Consider the following 20369-nt stretch of genomic DNA (forward strand, 5'->3'; position numbering starts at 1 on the left):
CGGTCGCTGAGGTTCAAAGGAGCAGCGCGGGGCCAGGGCCCTGCTTCCTTGCAGGCGTGGTGTGCTGTGGAGGGGAGTCAGAGGCTCTGATTAAAGGGAGAAGGGGAAAAAATCCTTCCCAAAACGGAGACCCGGATAGTCTTCCTAATGAGCTGGAACTGCTGTNTTCCAGGCTGGTGCACTGGACTCTGGGGCCCTAAGCCCCTGCCGGCCGCTGACTGACTGAACCCCTGAAAGAATGCCTCCTTTCTCATCCGTTCTCCCAGCGAGGAGAGGGGATACTTCCGTGCACACAGTGAGTCGGGGCACAAAGGAGCAGAAACCAGGAAGAGCTCCTCGGGCTTCGGGAGAGCCCAGCTCTGCCCACTGGGTTAAGCTGAAATATGTGTGTGGCCCAAGCTGTACACTGTGAGGCCAGAATGCCTTGTGATGAAGGTGTTTGTCCGGGGAACGGGGGGGCATCCCCTCCATCAAGGTTAGACTCCCGTCTCCTAACAGAAAGCGCGGGCCTAGGAGACGGCACAGCTCAGCCTATAGGAAGGAGCCTGGGGCTGGAAACAGGCAGCCCAGGGTGCAAGCCCCGACTCTGCTTCTGACCCACTGGGTGGTTTGGGTTCATCTTAGCCTTCCTCTCTCTGAGTTGGGGTTTCTTTATCTGGAAAAATGGGAGTAACACTAGAACCTTCTAAATCAGAGATGACAATGCTACGGAGCTCCCAAAATTGTGCTGAGGATGAGGTGGGACAAGTGTGCCTGGGGCTGAGCCTGGCGGCGTGAGCGCTCACTGGCTCCCAGAGTCCCGTCGCCTCGGTCCCACCGGGCTTGTCCACTGGCTGCCCCGTCTCTCCAGGCCTGGGAGCCCGTGCTCAGGTGGCTTTGGAGAGAGTTGTGATCTCTTAGCAGGCCTTTTGTAGGGAAGGGGAGAGGCAGTGGAAAGAGGGAAAGAGAAAATAAGAAAAAAGTTGAGTGCCGAGGCTGATGCTGCCGTGGTGCCCAAGAGGGGAAGACAGAGTCTAGATGGGACTTAAAATACACAGAGGCACAAGGCAGGCCGGGCATGGCAGGGCCAGACAGTGCCAGGGAGCCAGGGAGAATCCCGGACACAGAGGCCAGCTCGGGGACCATCCCTGCGGCTCTGAGCAGAGCCGTTCCTGCCGTCTGGGAGTGAGGTGACCATGACGCACCTATATTATCCCATCGTCAGAGGCCCGGGAAGCCCAATCGCATCCTAACAGACCTGGCAGGAGGGGCTCGGTCGCTGAGGTTCAAAGGAGCAGCGCGGGGCCAGGGCCCTGCTTCCTTGCAGGCGTGGTGTGCTGTGGAGGGGAGTCAGAGGCTCTGATTAAAGGGAGAAGGGGAAAAAATCCTTCCCAAAACGGAGACCCGGATAGTCTTCCTAATGAGCTGGAACTGCTGTTGGAACATCTCCTGCCCGATCCCCCGCCCCCCGCACCCCCTCTCTTTCCCATCTCACCTGTGGCTCCCCAGCACTGACTCCAACACAATGCGTTGTAACAATGCTCTGCGCCCAAATTGCAGGACCCTTTATCCAGAGGCTGGAGTATTATTGGCATGGCTAGCTCAGGCTCGCTAACAGAGAATGTGAGGGGGTGGGAGGGGTCAGGGAAGGGCATCAGGAAGGTGGAACCCCTGGGGAAATGGGTTTCGGGGGAAGAAATTGCAATTGTTTTGCCCAGAGAAGAAATCTGGCTGCGGGGAGATTTAACAGCCGCCTTTAGGGCTGTGGAAGAAGCAGACGGGCTGACAGGAGACTTCAGGAGGAAGGGGTTGGGAAAAGACAAAGTCTCGGAATTTGGCCATGGTGGGAGGAGCCCAGGGCATGCTGGGTGAACCAAGGGTAACCTTGTTCTTGGCAGTAGGGGGAACCACAGAGAACGAGACAGGTGCTGACAGGCTCCGGAGACGGGTCACTCTGTAGCAGCTGCCCCACTTAAGTGTTGAGTGGGTAATTGCATTGATACTAGAACTTGGACTAGGGCCCTGCGTCTGGGAGTGCCCATCGGCGCCCCTGGGGGCCTGCTGGATGCTGGATGATCACCCCAGAGCCTGCCGCAATGCAAAATGTCAAGCCGCCTGCTAGACCTCCGAGTCAGAATCTGCATTTTAACAAACCTTCAGCGATCCTATTCACATTAGAGAGTGAGAAACACTGACCCGGCAGAAAAAAGTTCCCTCAGAAACTAGCCAAGGGGCATGGGAGTGGAGGCAGGAAGGGCATTTCTGGTGGGAGCTGTGGCGTGGCCAGTGTTTGGGGAACCGTGTCCCTCGGTGGGGCCGCTGCTGCTTCTCTGGGTGCCGTGAGCTTCCCCTGGAGTTCTCATACGGCCCCTGGGACCCTGCGCAAGTAGAAGTGTCAGGAGAGCGTGCTCAGGCGACAGCCTGTCCTCATGGTGTCTCAGGGAGGGAGCCCAGGAGAAGCTGCACTGCGGCCTGGGGACGGCCAGACCGTTCCACCGCTGGCCCAGAGCACAGGACAGCAGGGAGGCTGGGCTCCCAGGGGGGCGGGAGGGCCGGGAGGGCCTGGAGGCTTTCAAGGGGCAGAGCGGCTGCGAGAGGGCACTCCGAGGGGCACATGGTTCATAGTTCCTCCCACCATTGTTTTCAGACTGGGATATTTCGAAAATGAGGGAGTTTGGGTTTTATAGGTTTAGGAGGTTTTTTTCATCTTAATGGAAGAAGCATGTTCCCACTTGAGCTCATAGCAGTCTGGCTGCTAATGAAAGGCAGGCGTCCAGGGCCGGGGTTCTGATTGCCGCCACATGCAGCAGGAGCCGGTGGGGGTGGGGGAGGCTGCTGTCTGTGTCCACACACCAGACGTGCACTTGGGGACGGTTGGGGTGGGGCACACAGTGAGAGCCCGGGGCGGGGCGGGGGTGGGGGCGCAGGCTCGGGCTGCAGGGCCAGAGTGAGGGTGCGGGTGGCGTGGTCACTAGACGGCACCTGCGCTCCGCTGCACCCACCCTCTGCACTGTGGCCCACCCACGGTCCCACCCAGTCTCATCCACGGAGAGAGGGCCCACTTGGAAAACAGCCAAGAAGAAAAGTCTTTGGACACAGCTCAGACATTTTTAAAGGAGAGGATAGTTTGGTGCTTTAAGCAGAGTCTTAACTTTTCCAACTAGTTCCCAGAAGAGAAACTGAGGTCCCCAGCCAGGATGGCCTCTTCCCCCAGCACAAGGCTTCAGGTTCAGAGCCAGGAAGGGATCTCAGGTGGCCTGAACCCGAAACTTTTATTTTTGAGGAACACACCAAGCCTCTGCCAACTTCCATCATCCCGGAAACCCTCACACACGCGAATCCTGCAAAGTCCTTTGAGAAAGGTGACAGAGTCGCATCCGTGTCAGTGTGTGCGACAGCGAGTGACAAGACAGGCAGACTGACACACACAGACGCAGCCGGGAGCCTCAGAGGCAGGCGAGGGTCTGCGTGTGCGCCCTCCTGTGTGCGTTACCGTCCAGTCTCATGCAAATTCCCCTCACACCTCCTCCTGCTCGGACATTGTTCTCCTTGGGGAAAAAATATCAGGACTTTAATGCCGTTTGCCAAGTGTGCAGCTCCTACTCCTGCAATGACACTGAAGTCCCCGTGCCTTCCCGCAGCTTGTTGGACAAGTAGCGCAGAGGGCTCGGTGGGGACACAGCTGGGCGGGGCTCTCGAACCCTGTGCGTCCAACCCTGAGCAGAGGCGGGGCTGGTCAGCACAGGAGCCAGCAGTCCTGCTGGGAATCTCCAAACTCTTCCTGCTGCCCTTCCCCCACCTCCTTCTCTCCCCCTCCCCCAGGTCCTGAGCTGTGTCAACCCAGACAATGTCAACAGCCCCGAGGTCCCAGTGAAGATCCTCAACTGCGACACCATTACTCAGGTCAAGGAGAAGATCCTGGACGCCATCTTCAAGAACGTGCCCTGCTCCCACCGGCCCAAGGCCGCGGACATGGACCTGGGTGAGTAGGAGGTCCACCCGGGGGCTGTCTGGTGATTGGTCAGGAGCGCCTGTCACTCATTGGGGGAGCCAAGGAGCGCGGAGCAGGCACGCACGGCCCCCCCAGGAGCCCAGCGTGTGTGGTGTTCCTTCATGATCACTTACTGAGCAACAAGCAGGGAGGGGCTACGGTCTGCTGGCCATCCGAGTGCCTCTGGGGGCTTTGGATGAGCTGAGGGGTGGGCGTGGAGGCGTCCTCTCTGCATTGAGGGGGTGTCGTCTCAGTCTTTGTGCTCCGAGGTCTTGCCGTTGCCTTCGCTGTGCCCCAAGGCTCTGCCCTTGCCCTCTGTTCTGTGCCTGTGATTTTTGCTGGCTACCTAAGGCATGAGGGATCTGGGTCAGCGATGGAGCATGGAGGAGAGAAGAGAGAAAAATGAGCTCTGGCAACCTAGTGGGGAGCGGGATGGCATTGTATTTGAATGTTCCATGAATAGATCGCATAGCCTACATAAACAAGGGCAATGCCACTTAGGGCCAGCTGTACGTAGACCCAGTTATGACTTGGCCGATTGTTTAACAAGGAATTTTCCTGGGGAAACCCCAGCAGGGAGCCCCTCATAGAGACCTTGACTGAAGAGAGGCAGTTTGGCATCATGGGTCAGTGTCAAACACACCTGAATTTGAGTCCTGGGGCCACCAAGTCTAGCGGTGAGACTGAGGTCAAGTTACTTAACCTTTCTGTGACTTAGTTTCCTTGCCTATAAGATGGAGATAACAGGACCTGCCTCACTGTAAGAATGAAATGAGATGCATGTATAGCGTTGGAATGTAGTGCCTGGCCCCGGCACACATGCAGTCAGCGTTGGCTGATGCTGGTACTGGTTGGGAGAATAATACGCATAAGGAAATGGTGTGTGTCTGTTTGCAGATCCCGGCCATGGAGAGAGGGCCTTTATGGGTGGGTGCATGAACTTGCGACTGGGCAACTGCGGCGACATAGGGGAGGGTGGACCTTCAGAGGCCCCTAATCTGTCCATCTGGCCTCGAAGCTGCTTCGGCTAAGCCATGGGCATCTGTGCTAGTTTCTAAAATCCACAGCAAATCCTCACCCTTTCCCCCTGCAGTGCCCCGCCCAAATTCTGAGGCCTGAAGACGCAGGACCGGGAAGTTCTGCTCCCTTGCCTCAGTTTTTACTGCTTCACTTAACCCCGTCTCCTGCAGCAGGGATCCTGGTGGGATGTGCTTGGCCCCACGCCTAGAACCCGAATGCCCCGGGAGACAGAGTGCTCTGTCTCTCATGTGCTCTCCTTCACTTTGGAGGTGTCTCTGTGTGTGTTGTTTCTGGGAGAGAAAGAGGGAGGGAGGGAAGGAGGGAGGGAGGGAGGGAAGAAATGGTAAAGTTGGTGGTGGGGGTGGGCAGCTGTCCCTAGAGTCAGATTGGACATTGGTGTCCACATGCAGTGACTCAGTTGCCATGAGGACCCTACAGACTGATGAAGGGAAGGGGCCAGTTGCAGAACTGGTAGGAGACAAAACGTCACTGGGAAGGAAGACCCTGCCCAGCTCTGTGTCCCCCACACCCAGACAACTAAGTGGGCTGCTCCGCAATGGCTGTCCCAGATAGCATCCACCATCCTTTAGTTTTTTAAGGAAGCCATGGCTGTGGCCACACTTGGCTTCCCAGGGTCCCTCTCTACCACATGGAGGGAGGGTGGAGCTGACACAGTGGGGCCGAGAGGAGGAGCTGCTCTGAGCGCCTTCCTGCTGGAAGGCAAGTTTGGAAAGGGGGTGCAGAGCCCAGGAGGGGCTTCTGTGTGTGGTGCAGACACACCATGTGCTTCTGGTGCTCCGGAATGGGGAGACTTCCCACGGTGGGGAGCACCGAGTGTCTGCTCCAACCTCCACCCAAAGCACCGAGACGTGGCTGTGCACCGCAACTGCTCCAGCGATGGGTGGGGAAGAACATGGACACCCTGGGATGGATCTCAGGAGGGCGGAGCCCTCCCAGAGCAGATTCAGGAGCCCTCCTGGGCCAGCTTGGTTGCCGGAGAGAGAGAGTTTGTGTGGCTGGTGGATGCAGCTCAGGACCAGATCTCCCCATCTTATTAGCTTTAGAAAATTGCTCCCTTAAAAGGCCTGGGGGTGCAGGCCCAGCGAAGCAGGTGGTTGATGGGAAGAACTCAGGCTCCCCACAGCCACAGTGATAAGTCATCTGGAGTGGAGGCTGCAGCCCCAGCTCAGCCGCAGCCGAGTCCTGCATCCATGCAGAGTGGAGGCAGCCCGAGCCGTGCGGCACCCGGGACCTGCCTGAGGGGTGCACTCTTTCGAGCTGGAGGCTGCTCGGGCCGGGGAAAGGCCACCTGCTTCGGGGGGAGGGTCCCCTGCACCATGCTCACACTCCAGGTACCAAGAGAGCAAAGGGGCCACCTCTCCTATCAAAGGTGCTGCTGGGGAGGATACGGGAGCCACCCTGGAGGGACAGGGCCTCCACAGCAGGGACAGATGAAGGGCAGAAGCCAAAGAAGAGCCCCAGGGGCATGGGGTGGCCTAGTCATGTTGAACTCCCAACAAAGGCCTCACAGAAGGGGGTGTTTCTGAGGCACGTCTTTTTGCAAAAAATTAAGCCCTGCATTTAGAGCTGCCCCCAGCACTCCGGCCTTCTTTCTACCGAAGCCCATTGGCATGGCATAACACGGGAGTGGGGCCCTCCAGAGGCCCCAATGCTTCTGAGCAATTAGGTGTAGCCTCAAGACCCCGAGAGCAGAGGGAAGCAAGCTGAGTTTTTCCATCCTGTAGAGGAAAGCGCTTTGAAAGACTAAAAGCAATTTACAAGTGTAAGGTGCAACTGTTATTAAAAAATTAATCTATGCCAAAGGGTAGTATAGCACACGGGCAAGGAGAGGCCTCTCTCGGCCACGCACATGGGCAGAGATGACACAGTCATGCCCACCCCCCAGCCCCCAGACCTCCTCCTCCCTCAGCTGGGGCGTTGGGCAGAGGTGCCTCCCCGTACCCGACATCGGCCCCTTGCCGGGTGAGGACACCTGTCCCAGGGCGGCTCAGAAGGAAGCAAAGGCATTTTAAACTGCTCCTGAAACTGTCCCCAAGTAAATCCAGTCCCTACACCCTCCTCCTCTGTCTTGCGTCACCCCCGTGGCTCCAGACCTGGCCTAGGCCCTCCGTTCTGACACTTTGGCACACTGGTCCTCAGACAGAAGGTCCCCACTCCTGCCCCGCCCCGCCTTCACCAGACTTTTCTGGGCTTTGAGGAACCGAGGTGGGGAACTGTACTAGTCAGGGATCCCCAGAGAGACGGACATGTATAGATGGGATGTCAGGTTCACATGTGTGGGTAAGCAGGCAGGCAGACAGATAGTAAGGAGTTGGCTCCCGTGACTACGGAGTCCTCGTCCAGTGAGGCCACTGTGACGTGTCTCGGACTGGGTGGCTTTAAGCAACAGCTGGCAGAACCGGGGTCTGGTGAGGATCACTTCCTAGTCGGCCCCTTCTCACTGTGTCCGCACCTGGCTGAAGGGACAAGGGATCCTCTGGGGTCCCTTTGGTGAGGGTGCTAACCCCATTCCTGAGGGCTCTACCCTCATGACCTCATCACCTTCCAGAGGCCCCACCTCCTCACACCATCACATTGGGGCGTAGGTTTCAACATGTGAATTTTGGGGACACACACATCCAGTCTGTAGCATGCAGGCTGCACACCCAGGGAAGAGCCAGGGTGAGAGTTCAAGTCCAAAGGCCTTCTTCTGGCCAAATTTCCTCTTGCTCAGGCAGGTCAGTCTCTTGTTATCTAAGACCTTCGCCTGAGTGAGGCCCACCCACTTTATGGAGGACAGTTTGCTTTACGCACAGTCCACCAATTTAAATGTTAATGTCACCTCAAAACTCCCTCACAGAAACATCCAGAATAATGCTGGAGCACAGATATGGATGCCATGGCCCAGCCAAGATGACACATAAAATTTACCATCACAGGAGCCAAAGCGAAGAACCCAGGGCCTGCCTGTATTTCAGTCTGTTGGCATCTAGGGAAGATACCGCGTGGCAGGGGTGGGGACTGTGCTGGGACAGACTGGCCTTCGGGAGCTCTCAGAGGACAGTGCCAAGGGCCCCCTGCCCTGCTCTGCTCTGTGTGAGGCTGTCCTCACCAGGTTTGTGCCCCTTTCCACCCCTTGCTTTTCTAAATTCTTCAACCAGCATATCCTAAGAGGGCGCCTTGGGGCAAGCTCTGTGCGAGGCACAGGGGTACCAGTGCAAGAAGGAAGAGTCCTCATTTCTCCACGAGGTAGCGGAAGGCAGGATGCCCCTCTTTCTGAGCCATGGGAATCTTTCTGTCTCCTCCCTACACTCCCCGGAGGAAATAATTGGCACTGTTCTGTGCCACCGCACAGAAGGATCTGCAGCCCAGAGAGGCACAATGCTCGCCAGGCCACACGACCAGGAGGCGGGGATAGAACACCCACCTCCACTCGCATCCTCCATCCTCCCCAGCGCGCCTTGACCTCCAGAGATTCCTCTGGTTTTAATGCAAATGCTCTATCAATAGCCCCTGGAACTCCGACACCCCCTCTGTCTTGCTATTCAAGTCCTGCTGAAAGGATGTATTTTTTTCAAATAAGTAATTCCTGTATGCAATAGAAAGATACACTATCTTCTGAGTGAAATATAAAGAGTTCACAGCAGCTGTCTCCCCAGTTTGCATTTTCCGTTGCACCTGATGGGAAGGACAGATAAAGATAATGGGATTTTTTTCTTTCTTATTCCACCTCCCTCTCTCTCCCTGGAAGGTGCAAGTGTAACAAATTGGATTGTGAGTGTGTCTGTCCTTTGTGCTGGGAGCCTGGAGCAGGGCACGGGGCTGCGGGGCAGGAGCTGGTGGAGAGGTCAGAGCTAGCTTTTCTCTTGGTGCCATGCCTGTGAATACGGAGGTCACCTTTCCTCCTGCCTCCGCCGACCGCTTGCCCTTTTCACTCCTCTTTGACCCAGCACACTGCTGAAGTGACGCCGGAGCCTCTGTGTTCCATACGCAAGCCTATCCTTTAAGCTCATCTCTCTTAGATTGAATGGCATGGCATAACCTTTCTCCTTTGGCTCCTGCATTTCCCGAAGAGCAACAAGGAGCCAGTGCTGGGGGCTTTACCATTCACAGAGACCTAGAGCCTAGAATGCAGGCAGCACAGTTCTGTTTAGGAATTTCTTCTTTTAACTTCTCATACAATCTTTTTTTAAAAAATGAAAACTATTTAGATAGTGCTCCCTCCGCTCCCAGGTGAGGTTTTCAGACCTGGTTTGCGGTGACACTGAGCTCTTCTGTGACGCCTGCCCTGCACTGTGGAGTGGCCGGGGGCTCAGGTTGTCACACTCTCTGCCAGGCGCCTCCTTGATCTCACCTGCTAACAGGTGTGCGGCGGTGGAGTCAGGTCTCCTTCTCCAGATCCCTGCTGCGGGAGGTAGAGTGGCCTCTGCGGGGTTGGTGTCTGCCCCTGGTGAGCACCTGCTCTCCATGCCCCATGCCAAGGAGAGGTGGCCAGTGTCGAGCACCGCCTGGCCCTCCTGGGTCCTCGTGAGAGTTGACTCAGCCAATGCTAAGCAGCCTGTGGCACCCCCTTCCTCCCCTGTCCTCTGAGGTCAGCTCCTCCTAAAGCTTCCCTCCATGGGGATGGTGGTAGAAAGACTAAACCAGGGCTGGGGGTGGGGTTGTCATAAAGCCTTCCGGGTCCCCCGCCTGGGTGAAATGGAATGTGTGCATGAATGTATGCATGTGTGAATGTATGTGTGCGTGTGTCTGTGTGCATGTGTATGCACATGCACATGTGTGTGCCACGGCTCCCACATGCCTTGAGGGTCAGAGCTACTGCAGGATGGTGCCCCTGGGGGAGGATTTGCCTCTCAGGGGACCCTCCAGGAGCAGGGCCAGTGATGTGCTGGGTTCCGGTATCTTCTTCCGGGGTCAGCTTGCAGATGAACCCCCACTTTTTCCCTAGATACCTTTTCACAAACTCGGGGGTGTGCCGTGATGCTCCCAGCTGCTCTCCCCCTAGAATCTCCATGCACTCCCTGCTCTGTCTCCTGGACATCCCGGCACCTACGTCCCTGCCCCTCGGCCTTACCCCAGGCCTGAGGGCAGCTGTCTTTGGTGGGACCCCCCCGTCTCATTCACCCACTGTCCCTGTGGCCTCCAGCTCAACCCCAGACACCACATCACCCTTATAGCACTTCCCAACTCACGTGTGCCTCTCCAGCCTCTTTTTTCTACTGTCCCCAACAAAGGCACATTTGCCTGGATCCCCAGAAATGTCACATAAATGGCATCTTTGGATCAGAACTCCTGTCCCCATGCTAAGTGAGGCAAAAGGCCATTGTCGCTTCAGCACTCAGCCCAGGCAGCCTCCCGTCCCCCAACCCCACAGACCCTGCTCCTCCTCTCACCCCCATCCAGCTCTCATCACTGTCACTGTCCCCAAGAGCCCTTGACTCACTGCTCCCCTGCACAGTCTGGCACCCAGGCAGCCCTGCAGGGGCTGCGGCTTTTCTTCTGTCTCCGTGTTGACCTCTGTGCCATTCCCTGCTGGCGCACAGCCTGGCACACCTCGGGCACTCGGGACACCGCGTCGGAGTGAGGATGTGAGAATGCAGCTCCAAGACTTCCTGGACCTGGATGTCCAACATGGCAGCTGCAAGAGGCACCTCTCATCCGATGGGGCCCCATCGAGAGCAGGCGCTGTGAGGAGTCCCCCCGTCTCGGGGTTCTGTGGGGCTGTCACCAAGCTTGGTGCTTCACGTCATGTGGCGCCTTGAGGTGTTTTCCAGTCTCTCACTGTGCCCGAGGCAGGCAGAGCTGTCCTGGAGGCTGGGCATTCTCCCGAGGACAGTGGCTATTGGCCACACTGTCCCATTTTCCTGGGCTGTTCTAATGGGGTCATCGCATGTATAGCAAGGTGTGGGCAGACAGGGGAGATGTTTTTAGGGCTGTTTTCATAGGCAGGCCTGGAGGAGCCTGTCTGGTGGGGAACACGCTTGGGAGGAGAATGTAGGATCAGAAGACCGGGGTTCTACTGATTTTCATAACTGCTGTTAAAACTAAACACATGTGAATAAGCAACAGTGAACCTAGCCCAATGCACGGGGCCTCGGGAGGCTAAGCTCGTCAGCCAGGTGCACTGCCAAGGTCACCAGGCTGCTGTCCTTGATCTGCAGGTGGCAGGCCCACCTCACCCTCAGCTGGCCCAACCTGTATTGGGGGTTCTTTCGTGCTGGGTAGGGATGAGCTTCCATGACACCAGCCTTGCAGCCCAGGGGATGGACTGCTACTGGGGCAGGGAGGAGCCAGGTGCGTTGGTCTTGGACCTTGGCCTTTCCTGGTCTCACCTTGACTCAGAGAGCTCCAGTGCTAAGTGTTCCAGAAAGCCCGGCCCACTCCGCCACTTTGGTTCTCCTGAGACATTCCATAATGGGTCTGGGGAAACAGAGGCTGTGGCTGGCCGGGGCCGGAAGGAAAGTGGATACACATGGAAGTGAACTGGGTTCTGACCAGCAGGTAAAACTAAGGACCCTGGGGAGAGAAGAGTGTGTTTTAGGCAGAAATTTCCATGTTAGTCCACTTAGTTAGTGCTGGAGAACTGTCTGCCTTCCTGTGGCACACCATTCCCACCTGCATTCCGGTCAGTCAGCCAGCTGCCCGTGGCCTTGCTTCTTTCCTGCAGGCCCCGAGGGTGCAGCTGCCAACCCCAGGCTCCCATCCCTCTGGGCCCTCATTCACTGGGACCTGTGTGGGGCTGACACTGAGGATTTCACTTTTTTACTTATCGGCTGTTTCAGTGTAAAGGGTCACAAAAATAGCAGGCTCAAGAGAGCTAAAAGCAAGGCCATCTCTTCCCCTGCTTGAGTCCAGCTCACCATGCTCATGTTGGTATTTGGCAGAACACCCCTCACTTGGGGATCATGCCCAAAGACAAGAGTTTCTGCCTCCCAGCTGCCCGCTGCTACCCCATCAGAGCCCAGGCTGGAGGGACTGGAGGGGCTACAGGACTGGGACACTGGGGAGCCAGGACACGTTTCCTCACAGCCTCTGCGCCTGTGACCAAGCCCTGGCCTTGGTGAAGAGCACGCTTCCCACCTGCCCTTGGCCCCCCTGCTGCCCACTGCCTGCCATCACTGCCTGCAAACCTCAGCTGGAAGGGAAAGCCTGTGTCCACCCCACCAGCACAGCTTGTGTGTGTGTGGAAGGGGACGTGCTGTGGCCCGAGCTACACCGCCAATGGTGCCCGTGGGTTCCTGGAGCTCTGCGTATGCAGCTGAGTGGACGTAGCCACCTGCCAGCTTCAGGGCGTATCTGCAGCTCCGGGTCCCAGTGCAGATATGGACGCCGGGTCAGCGTCCCCCCACACTCCCAACACCGGGTCGGGGCACAGATACAGCGGGCCAGGCCTTGCTGCAGTACTCTGAGCTGCGTCCACATCTTCCTTTCCTGCTGAGGACACCCGGGGCCTCTGGTCATCTGCCTTCATGTCCCGATGACCTCGTCCAGGGCCCCACGCAGAGGAGGAGCCCAGTTAGTGCCCTCCGGAGAGAACTCAGCTGCTTAGCAGAAGGAGCTGTGGCTGGGGACAGTGGCCTCGAGGTCTGCCTTCCCAACCTGTTTCTTTCATTTCCCAGGCGTAAAATTGGAAGGAGGAGTAGCCATAATTTAAGGGAGCTTTTATTCCTGGCCATGGGCATCCCTGGTTGTTTCTGAGGAGTTCAGATCATCCTGTGTCCCGAGTAGCTGACAGAGTAGCTGCCCGTTCACCTCTGACTGAGCCCTCAGTCTGTCCACAGCGACAGGCACCAACTCACAGGTCAGGCTTCCTGTTTTTCCAACTTGGAGAAGGAGCCACATCACACACCCGCTTACTCACTCTTCCCTGTCATTCATTCATTCACTCACCCACTTACTTATTGTTTCCTTAACAAATGCTCATTCAGTACTTACTCTGCCCCAGGGGCTGGGCTAGCCCCACTGGTAGGCACCAAGCTGTGTTCCAGCAAGGAGCCACCACTCCTTCCCTGCCTGGGGGCACACGTGGCCGTACTCTGCCCAACTTTCTTCAGCTGGGGGCACAGAGGCAGACTGACTTTCATTTTTGTCCATAATTGCTGGACGTGACTCAGAGCCAGGGCTGCTGGGTACAGCCGCTGAGGCTGCGCATTGCACAACGCAGCCGTGAGCGGCAGGGAAGTCCTGCACCGAGCTCCAGATTCCACCGTCATCACTCAGTCTGTCAGGCGGTGTGGCTTGTTCAGATCCCACTGAGACACACAACTCCATCAGCAAGGGTGCCGGCACTGTTGCCAAACCAGGACACTGGTCCTCAGCTGGCACCTTCCTCATCTAGTTTCGGCAAAGCCACAGCCACTTCAGCGGAGGAGACTTACTTCTCCCGTGGGTCCAGCCAATGGGACCTACTGTCCGGAGCCCAGCCCCTGCTTCTCCTCCAGGCCCCGTGTGGGGAATGCAGAACACTGCCTTCTGTGTCCCCTGTCCATCTCCCCACCCCATGCAACCTCCGACTGAATGGCCCAGGCACTGTCCACCAGGCAACCATGGGAGACGCAAGAGGCTTTGTCATTGGCTGGGATAAAGCATAGCACCGCCATGTTCCTCAGGCCAGGCTGGGCTTCCCCAGCATCTGAATGAACCACCTATCAGCTTCCCGACCAGCCAGGAGACGTTCCTCTTCTGTCCCAGCCACGCACAAAGACATACATCCATACATCCATAGATCCATAGATAGCTACATAAGATTTTAAAGCTGACAACAAACCAAACAACACAACAAACCAAACACTAGTGACCAGGTGCTTTCGTTTTGCTCACTACCCTACCTGCCCTGGGGTCCTAGCCACAGTGACGAGTTCCAGCATGCCACCTGCAGCCGTAAGTGATGGGTGGCCCCCAGAGATCTGTCAGGGCTCCTCCGCTCCAGTGAACAGCGTGGCATCCTTATGAAAACATAATGAAAACATTTCTGAGACAGTCGGACTGGTACACGCGGCTCTAAACAAGACAGCAGGTGAGCCCAGGACCTGGAGGCAGGGGCTTGGGTGTTAGACGCGTCTCCGCTACCCCTAAGGGCAGGTGGCCCGCTCCCTGGGCCTGCTTTTTCATCCGTAGCCCCGGCCATGCCAAGTGCACAAGGCAGGAAGGAGTTGGTGCGCTCTGGTCACGGACCCACCACGCAGCCCTGACCGGAGGCGAACGAAGAGAAGGAATCTGCAATGCGTCCCTATGGGCTGTAGGAAAAACCCACGGTGGGGTCAGGCAAGGACTGCGCGTAACTCATGCCAGCCCCTAACTGCACGCTACAAATCCCAGCGCCCTGCGCATTTCACAAGCATCGGCGTCTGCGAGGCGTGCAGGGCAGTCGCAGCTGCCTGGAAACCAGATTCCTGGCTTCCCGGCTGGAACATGTGTTGCGTTTGATTTTATAAGGCTGTTTTCCTTTCTGGTGTGAGCGTTTGTGCGTGTGGTGGTGGTGGGGGGGGCAGTGTATGCACATGCACCAGAGCTGGTGTGTCTGGCACGCACCAGGTCTCCGTGCTTGTACTTTTCAAGACTGGAACGGAACGTACACATCTCCAGGTCCATGTGATTTCGTGCCACGTGTGCCGATGGGATTTGGCTGACGAGAAGCATCTCCAGTTTCCCCATGTGGGATCCATCAGCCAGCCTGTCTGTTGTAGGTGTCTGGGCCCATGAGGAGCGTGTCGGGGTGTGAGCATCTACCTACAGTGTGAGCTAATTAGGTGTGGGGTGGATCCTGAGACACTGTTATCCACATCAGCTTTGTGGGGTGGGGCTGTCCTGGCTTGAAAATAGGTTCTGCTGATCTCTCCACACACTTTTACCCAGTCTCCCCGCCTAGGGGGACCCACCTGCTGGCTTCCGAGGGCAGGACACACCCCTGAAATGGGGACAGGGTGCACAGTGGCCGAACCTGCAACCTCGGTCTCATTAGCTCCAAGACCTTGCCATCAAGGCAACAAGCGTGTGGCATGATGGTGTCACCTTGCATCTGTTTCCTGCCTTCTTATGAGCTTCCACTTGTCTCGTTCATTCAGCCAATATTTACTAAGTGTCTGCTTCCTGCAGACGTGGCCTCTCACAGAGAACAGGTGGGCGGGGAAGGACAGGTGATGTTCTTCCCGTTCCTTCACATGGTTTGTTGGGACGAAAACCAAAACTGGAACTCGGGGCCTCTCTCCACCGGCAGCTCCTGGGCCCGCTCCTCAGGGTGCGCCTGCGGCCCCCGTCTGTCTGTGGAAGACCCTGGAGGCGGGCTGTGTGGGTGCCTGCACAGGAGTCCTCAGGATCCGCACCGGAGGGGCCCGAGGGCCTCTCTGAGCTGGGGCTGCTCTTCCCACAGAGTGGCGACAGGGAAGCGGGGCGAGGATGATTCTGCAGGATGAAGACATCACCACCAAGATCGAGAACGACTGGAAGCGGCTGAACACGCTGGCCCATTACCAGGTGAGACGACTGGAAGGGGGGAGGGGCACGCTCACAGGGCTGCCAGGGTGCCAGCAGTCTCAGTCCCAGAATGGTAACAGGGTCCCTCCCGCCCTGACGAGACACCAAGCCCTAAACTCCACTTCCTCACAGGCCCCTCGTATTCCTTTAGTGACCCTAGAAAAATTAGAGAAAACGAATGCCCTGTAGCCAGGAAACCCTGGCCTCTTTTTTGTTTTTTAAGGAAAGGAGGGAAGGGAGAAAGAGAGGGAGAGAAATATCAGTGTGTGGTTGCTTCTCATGTGGCCCCCACTGGGGACCTGGCTCACAACCCAGGCATGTGCCCTGACTTGGAATCGAACCGGCGACCCCTTAGTTTGCAGCCCACACTCAATCCACTGAGCCACACCAGCCAGGGCCCTCCTTTTAGATAGGGTGCTGACCGGCATGCTTCCTGCAGGGCACGGGCAGAGTCCCCAAGAGAAACAGGCTCCCAGTTCCTCGTGTGGGATCCATCAGCAAGCCCGAGTGTTGTAGGTGGCTGGGCCCTTTCTGGGCCAGTCCCTGGAGTTAAAGGCTGGGTGCTCTTGCGAAAGCATCGAGAGAGAGGGTGCTAGGGAGAAGCCCTTGCCAGAGTCTCTCCAAGAGTGAGTCACAGCACAGAAAACTATGCAGTATCCAGATCTGTCTTGTGTCACTAGAGCCGATAGCCTCCCAAGCCCCCTCGTTCTCTGCCGAGGTGCCGACAGCCCCGGAGGACCAAGTTAACCCTGGTTTGACCACACTTGCTGGGGTAGCAGAGCTTCTGTGCCCAGCCCCTAATGAGCTTTTCCCTCGTAGGTGCCAGATGGCTCTGTGGTGGCTTTAGTGTCCAAGCAGGTGACAGCCTATAACGCAGTGAACAACTCCACTGTCTCCAGGACCTCGGCAAGTAAATATGGTGAGTTCACAGAGCCGTCCTGGGGAGGAGAGAGTGCCCAGAGCAGTTGCTGTCGGGACAGCAGTGCCCCTGGAAGGCAGTGGACCCCCAGGGGCAGGGAGTTGCAGGGGTGAGGCGGGCAGGCTGACCACAGGAGAGGAGAGCCAGGCTGGGGAGGAGGCCCCTGGTTCGGAACTCTGACAGAGGAGCAGAACCTACACCCCCACCCCCAGAACAGGCAGAAACTCTGACCTGCGTGAGCATCTTACAGACGAGAAGATGCTTTCACTTACCGACACTCATTACCGTGCGCCAAGTTCCTAACAACCCAGTGCATCAAATAATTATTTCCCCTATTATGCAGATTAGCAAATTACAACTCAGATGCACAGAGGCTGCCCAACGTGTAAAGGTCACACTGTTATGAAGCATTTAAGGGAAGGTACAGGCCCCAGGCCCCCGGCTCTGTGGAGCTGCGGGGAGGGCACTGGGTGTGGGCTGGAAGCCCAGGTGCTGCCCTGCTCTGCCATCTGTGTGCCATGGGGCCCGCTGCCTGGCTGCTGTGAGACCCACTTTTTTACCAGCAAGGCAGGGCTTGAAAAATAAAAAGCTACCAAGTCACAGGCTCATTCTGGAAAATCAACAGAAGAAAACAGAGCAGTGCCCACACACAGTAGGGCCGTCATCTTTTTTCCTGCTCATCCCTCACTTCACCGGACCTCACGTTGTAGCACAGACGGGGGAGGAACTGGCCCAGGCCAGAGCGGAGGGTGAAGGTGAGCAGTTGACAAGAGAATTACTCGGCTGGTCCACAGTCATTAGGGGAGACAGGTTACCTGCTCTTACGTTCGTGCTTAATTGGCTACACAGAACACATCCTGAGACACGACTTGAGAACTCTTATAAGGAAAAGTGTAAAAGAGGACGAGCTCATATTTTTACAAATTGAATAATTAAGGGCTGGCAAGAAGCAAGTGGAGGTGGGGGGGAAGCAGCCAGAGTTTCCCAGAGGTGGCAGGAAAGTCACGTCGGTTCCCTGGAATGGAGTGACCCAAGCCAAGGTGATGGCGGCAGAAAATGGCAGGAAGGACCTGACACAAGTTGGCCTCGGTTGGAGCAGGAGTGTGTTGTGAGTAAGGAAGGCCGAGAGGCCTCACACGCGTGGCCCGTTGCGTTGGCAGAAAACATGATCCGGTACACGGGCAGTCCCGACAGCCTCCGCTCACGCACGCCCATGATCACGCCCGACCTGGAGAGCGGAGTCAAGATGTGGCACCTGGTGAAGAACCACGAGCACGGGGACCAGAAGGAGGGTGACCGGGGGAGCAAGATGGTGTCGGAAATCTATCTGACACGGCTCCTGGCCACTAAGGTATTGACTTCAGACAGGGGGCGGGGCCCATGTGGGTGTGGGCAGGGACCTCCCCAACCCCCCCAGATGCCAGCGTGTGTGCTGGGGCCCCTCCATCATCCACGCATGGTGGGCCGTGCTCAGCAGCCCAGTGCTCCTTCCCAGCACAGAGCCTCAGAATCCTTCTCAACCCCGCGCTCCAGGCAAACCCCAGCCCCGTGGCACTGCTGCTGTGCAGTCCGAGGTTTTGCTTCCTTCTCTGCGCCCTTTCTCAAACACAGAGACACTGGCCCCATCTATCCACGCTCTTCTGCCATCCTTCTGAAAGAACAACTCCTCTCCCTGGGTGTCATATATATACACTCTCCAGCAATGGGGATGGGGCCCCTGCAGGGGCACCGTTTCTCACCCTGGTTCTGGGGACATTCTGGGCCTGCCGCTAGGCCTTCGCTCCTGAGGCTGGCCCCGGCTCTGCTCTCTGCACAGCCAAGGGGGTAACCGTGGGTTAGCCGTAGTAGCGAGGAGTGCCCAAACAAAGCCAGCAGATTGTGTTTGTCTGCTCTGACCGAGCGAGTGGTTCATTAGCATTTCGGAAAAGTGCTGAAATGACACCACCAAGGGGTGTTAAGCCCATCCGTGTCATTGGCAGGGGAAGGCTTGCTGAGGTCCAGTCATCAGCGGTACGTTATAGTTCCCACGTGCAGAGGAAATTTAAAGCTGTTAGAGACAGATGACGGGGGTGGGGAGATGGGATACACGCACTACCCGATTTCACCCAAGCTGGCCCCGCTCCACGCTGCCCTCCCATCCCTTCTGCGAGGCCGGCTGTAGAACCATCATCACGAGAGCTCCCTGCCGGAGCTGTGTGTGAACTTGTGCCGCCTCCCCAGGGCACCCTGCAGAAGTTCGTGGACGACCTCTTTGAGACCATCTTCAGCACGGCCCACCGTGGCTCCGCCCTGCCCTTGGCCATCAAGTACATGTTTGACTTCCTGGACGAGCAGGCTGATAAGCATGGCATTCACGACCCGCATGTCCGTCACACCTGGAAAAGCAACTGGTGAGTGAAGGAAGAGCAGGGGGAAAGACAGGGAGATCAGCCAAGTTCATGGTCTGGCATGGCACTAGGGCCCAACCAGGGACACCTGCAACCAGCCCAGAGCCTCACAAGAACCCCACCTGCCTGCTGCTAGCTAAGGCTGCGCTTAGCAATCTTAGGCAGAGCTGTTCTCAGGGGCACATCCCCACCTGCCAAATTTGCTCCTCTCTGCCAGTGAGTTTACCAACCTCTGTGAAAATGTCAGTGGTCTGCAGACATCTCTTGGTCTGGCAGGGGAGAGCTGGTGTTTTCAAAACATCCCTACATGCCCTTGTAGCACATTATAGGTAGATGACCTGAAAGAGTGTCTGAACTGTGCGTTTCAGCTCATGCCTCCTGCTGGGGTAGGGCCACCACAGGACGTCACAATGTCCTTGGGATGGGGGCACAGCCTCCCTCTGAGCCAGTTCTTCTGGGCACTCAGATCCTCAGTTCCTAGAGAACTTCAGTCCCCACGAAGGAAAGCCGGGCAGTGGACAGCAGTCCCAGGCCCAGGGTCTTCCACCAAAGGACACCCGCTGAACCCTCATTGTTGCTGCCCCAGCAAGAAGCAGCGAGCCCAGGAGTGATGAGATCTGCATATTGACTCTGACTGGAAAGAGGTCGTCTCTTCATTCCTGGCCAAAGCTGTAACTCACCCACTCCCCACCACCTTCCTCCACCATTCTCCCACCTTCTCCTTTTAAACAAACCTCCTGCTCATTTAGCCCGAGTGGCTGCAATCAACCAGAGATTAGTGCCACCGCTAATGTTAATAATATGCTAATATTTCATTAGGCAGGAGACTCCGTGTGGTGCCCTGGCTTCCCGGTTTCATCTGCCTGTCAGCACAACTGGCTGAAGGAGCGCGAGTGTTGCGGGGAAATCATGCAGCAGAGATGGACTCTCAGGGTCCCTCCTCCCGCTGGGACTTCTGGAATCAGGGAGACATGGACTAGAGGCTGGGGAGCTGGGAGGCTTTCATCCAGGGCTCTGAGCTGGGTTGCCACGGTGTTCCTGGGCAGCTGCTGTGACCTTGACTTTCTCCCCAGTGTCACAACTCACCTTTTATGTCCTATCTGAATACCCCGGGATGAAACAGGTGTTGCTTAACAGTGTCGGAACTCAGTGCTGCCTGCCCACATCCCGAGATGCCCACTCTTTAGGAATTTAAATACTCACTGATGGGTTGGCCATTTCAAGGGTGAGGTCTGACTTATTTACAGCATTTGCTGCACACATACACTGACTGCTGGGAGATACCACACCTGTAGAAATATTGTGCCCTTTGTATTGAAATGATGTAATTCAAAAGTTAAGTTCTGAGAGGCAAGCCAAACCCCTAGGAACATTATAATACTACCAACAGAGAGAACAGCAACCAAACCCACAGTAAAACATCAGGGAAGTGGCAGGAGGGGAAGGGGAAGGGGAAGAGGGAAGGAAATAGAGATCCCTTGCTTAGTGCCACCCGGCTTCCTCAGCGGCATCTGGGTGGCCAGGTGGAAGCCACAGAATCAGAGAGCCAGCAGAGGACAGCCCAGAGGGCAGGCCGGCAGGTTTCTCCCAATGCCCAGGG

The 20369-nt window shown here is 56.8% G+C and overlaps 1 protein-coding gene across 1 annotated transcript in view; it reads left to right on the forward strand.

The window, feature by feature from the left end:
- PLXNA4 (plexin A4) overlaps window positions 1–20369 on the forward strand; it is a 412384-nt gene that overhangs the window by 379102 nt on the left and 12913 nt on the right. Inside the window, exons 25-29 of the mRNA XM_037049178.1 lie at window positions 3802–3961; window positions 15360–15463; window positions 16283–16382; window positions 17543–17733; window positions 18603–18772. Of these exons, the coding sequence (XP_036905073.1) occupies window positions 3802–3961; window positions 15360–15463; window positions 16283–16382; window positions 17543–17733; window positions 18603–18772 (725 nt within the window). The remainder of the gene's footprint in view (window positions 1–3801; window positions 3962–15359; window positions 15464–16282; window positions 16383–17542; window positions 17734–18602; window positions 18773–20369) is intronic.

Source organism: Sturnira hondurensis, unplaced genomic scaffold (assembly GCF_014824575.4).
Source record: "Sturnira hondurensis isolate 20B ecotype Veracruz unplaced genomic scaffold, ASM1482457v3 Scaffold0006437, whole genome shotgun sequence".
Classification (NCBI taxonomy): Eukaryota; Metazoa; Chordata; class Mammalia; order Chiroptera; family Phyllostomidae; genus Sturnira; species Sturnira hondurensis.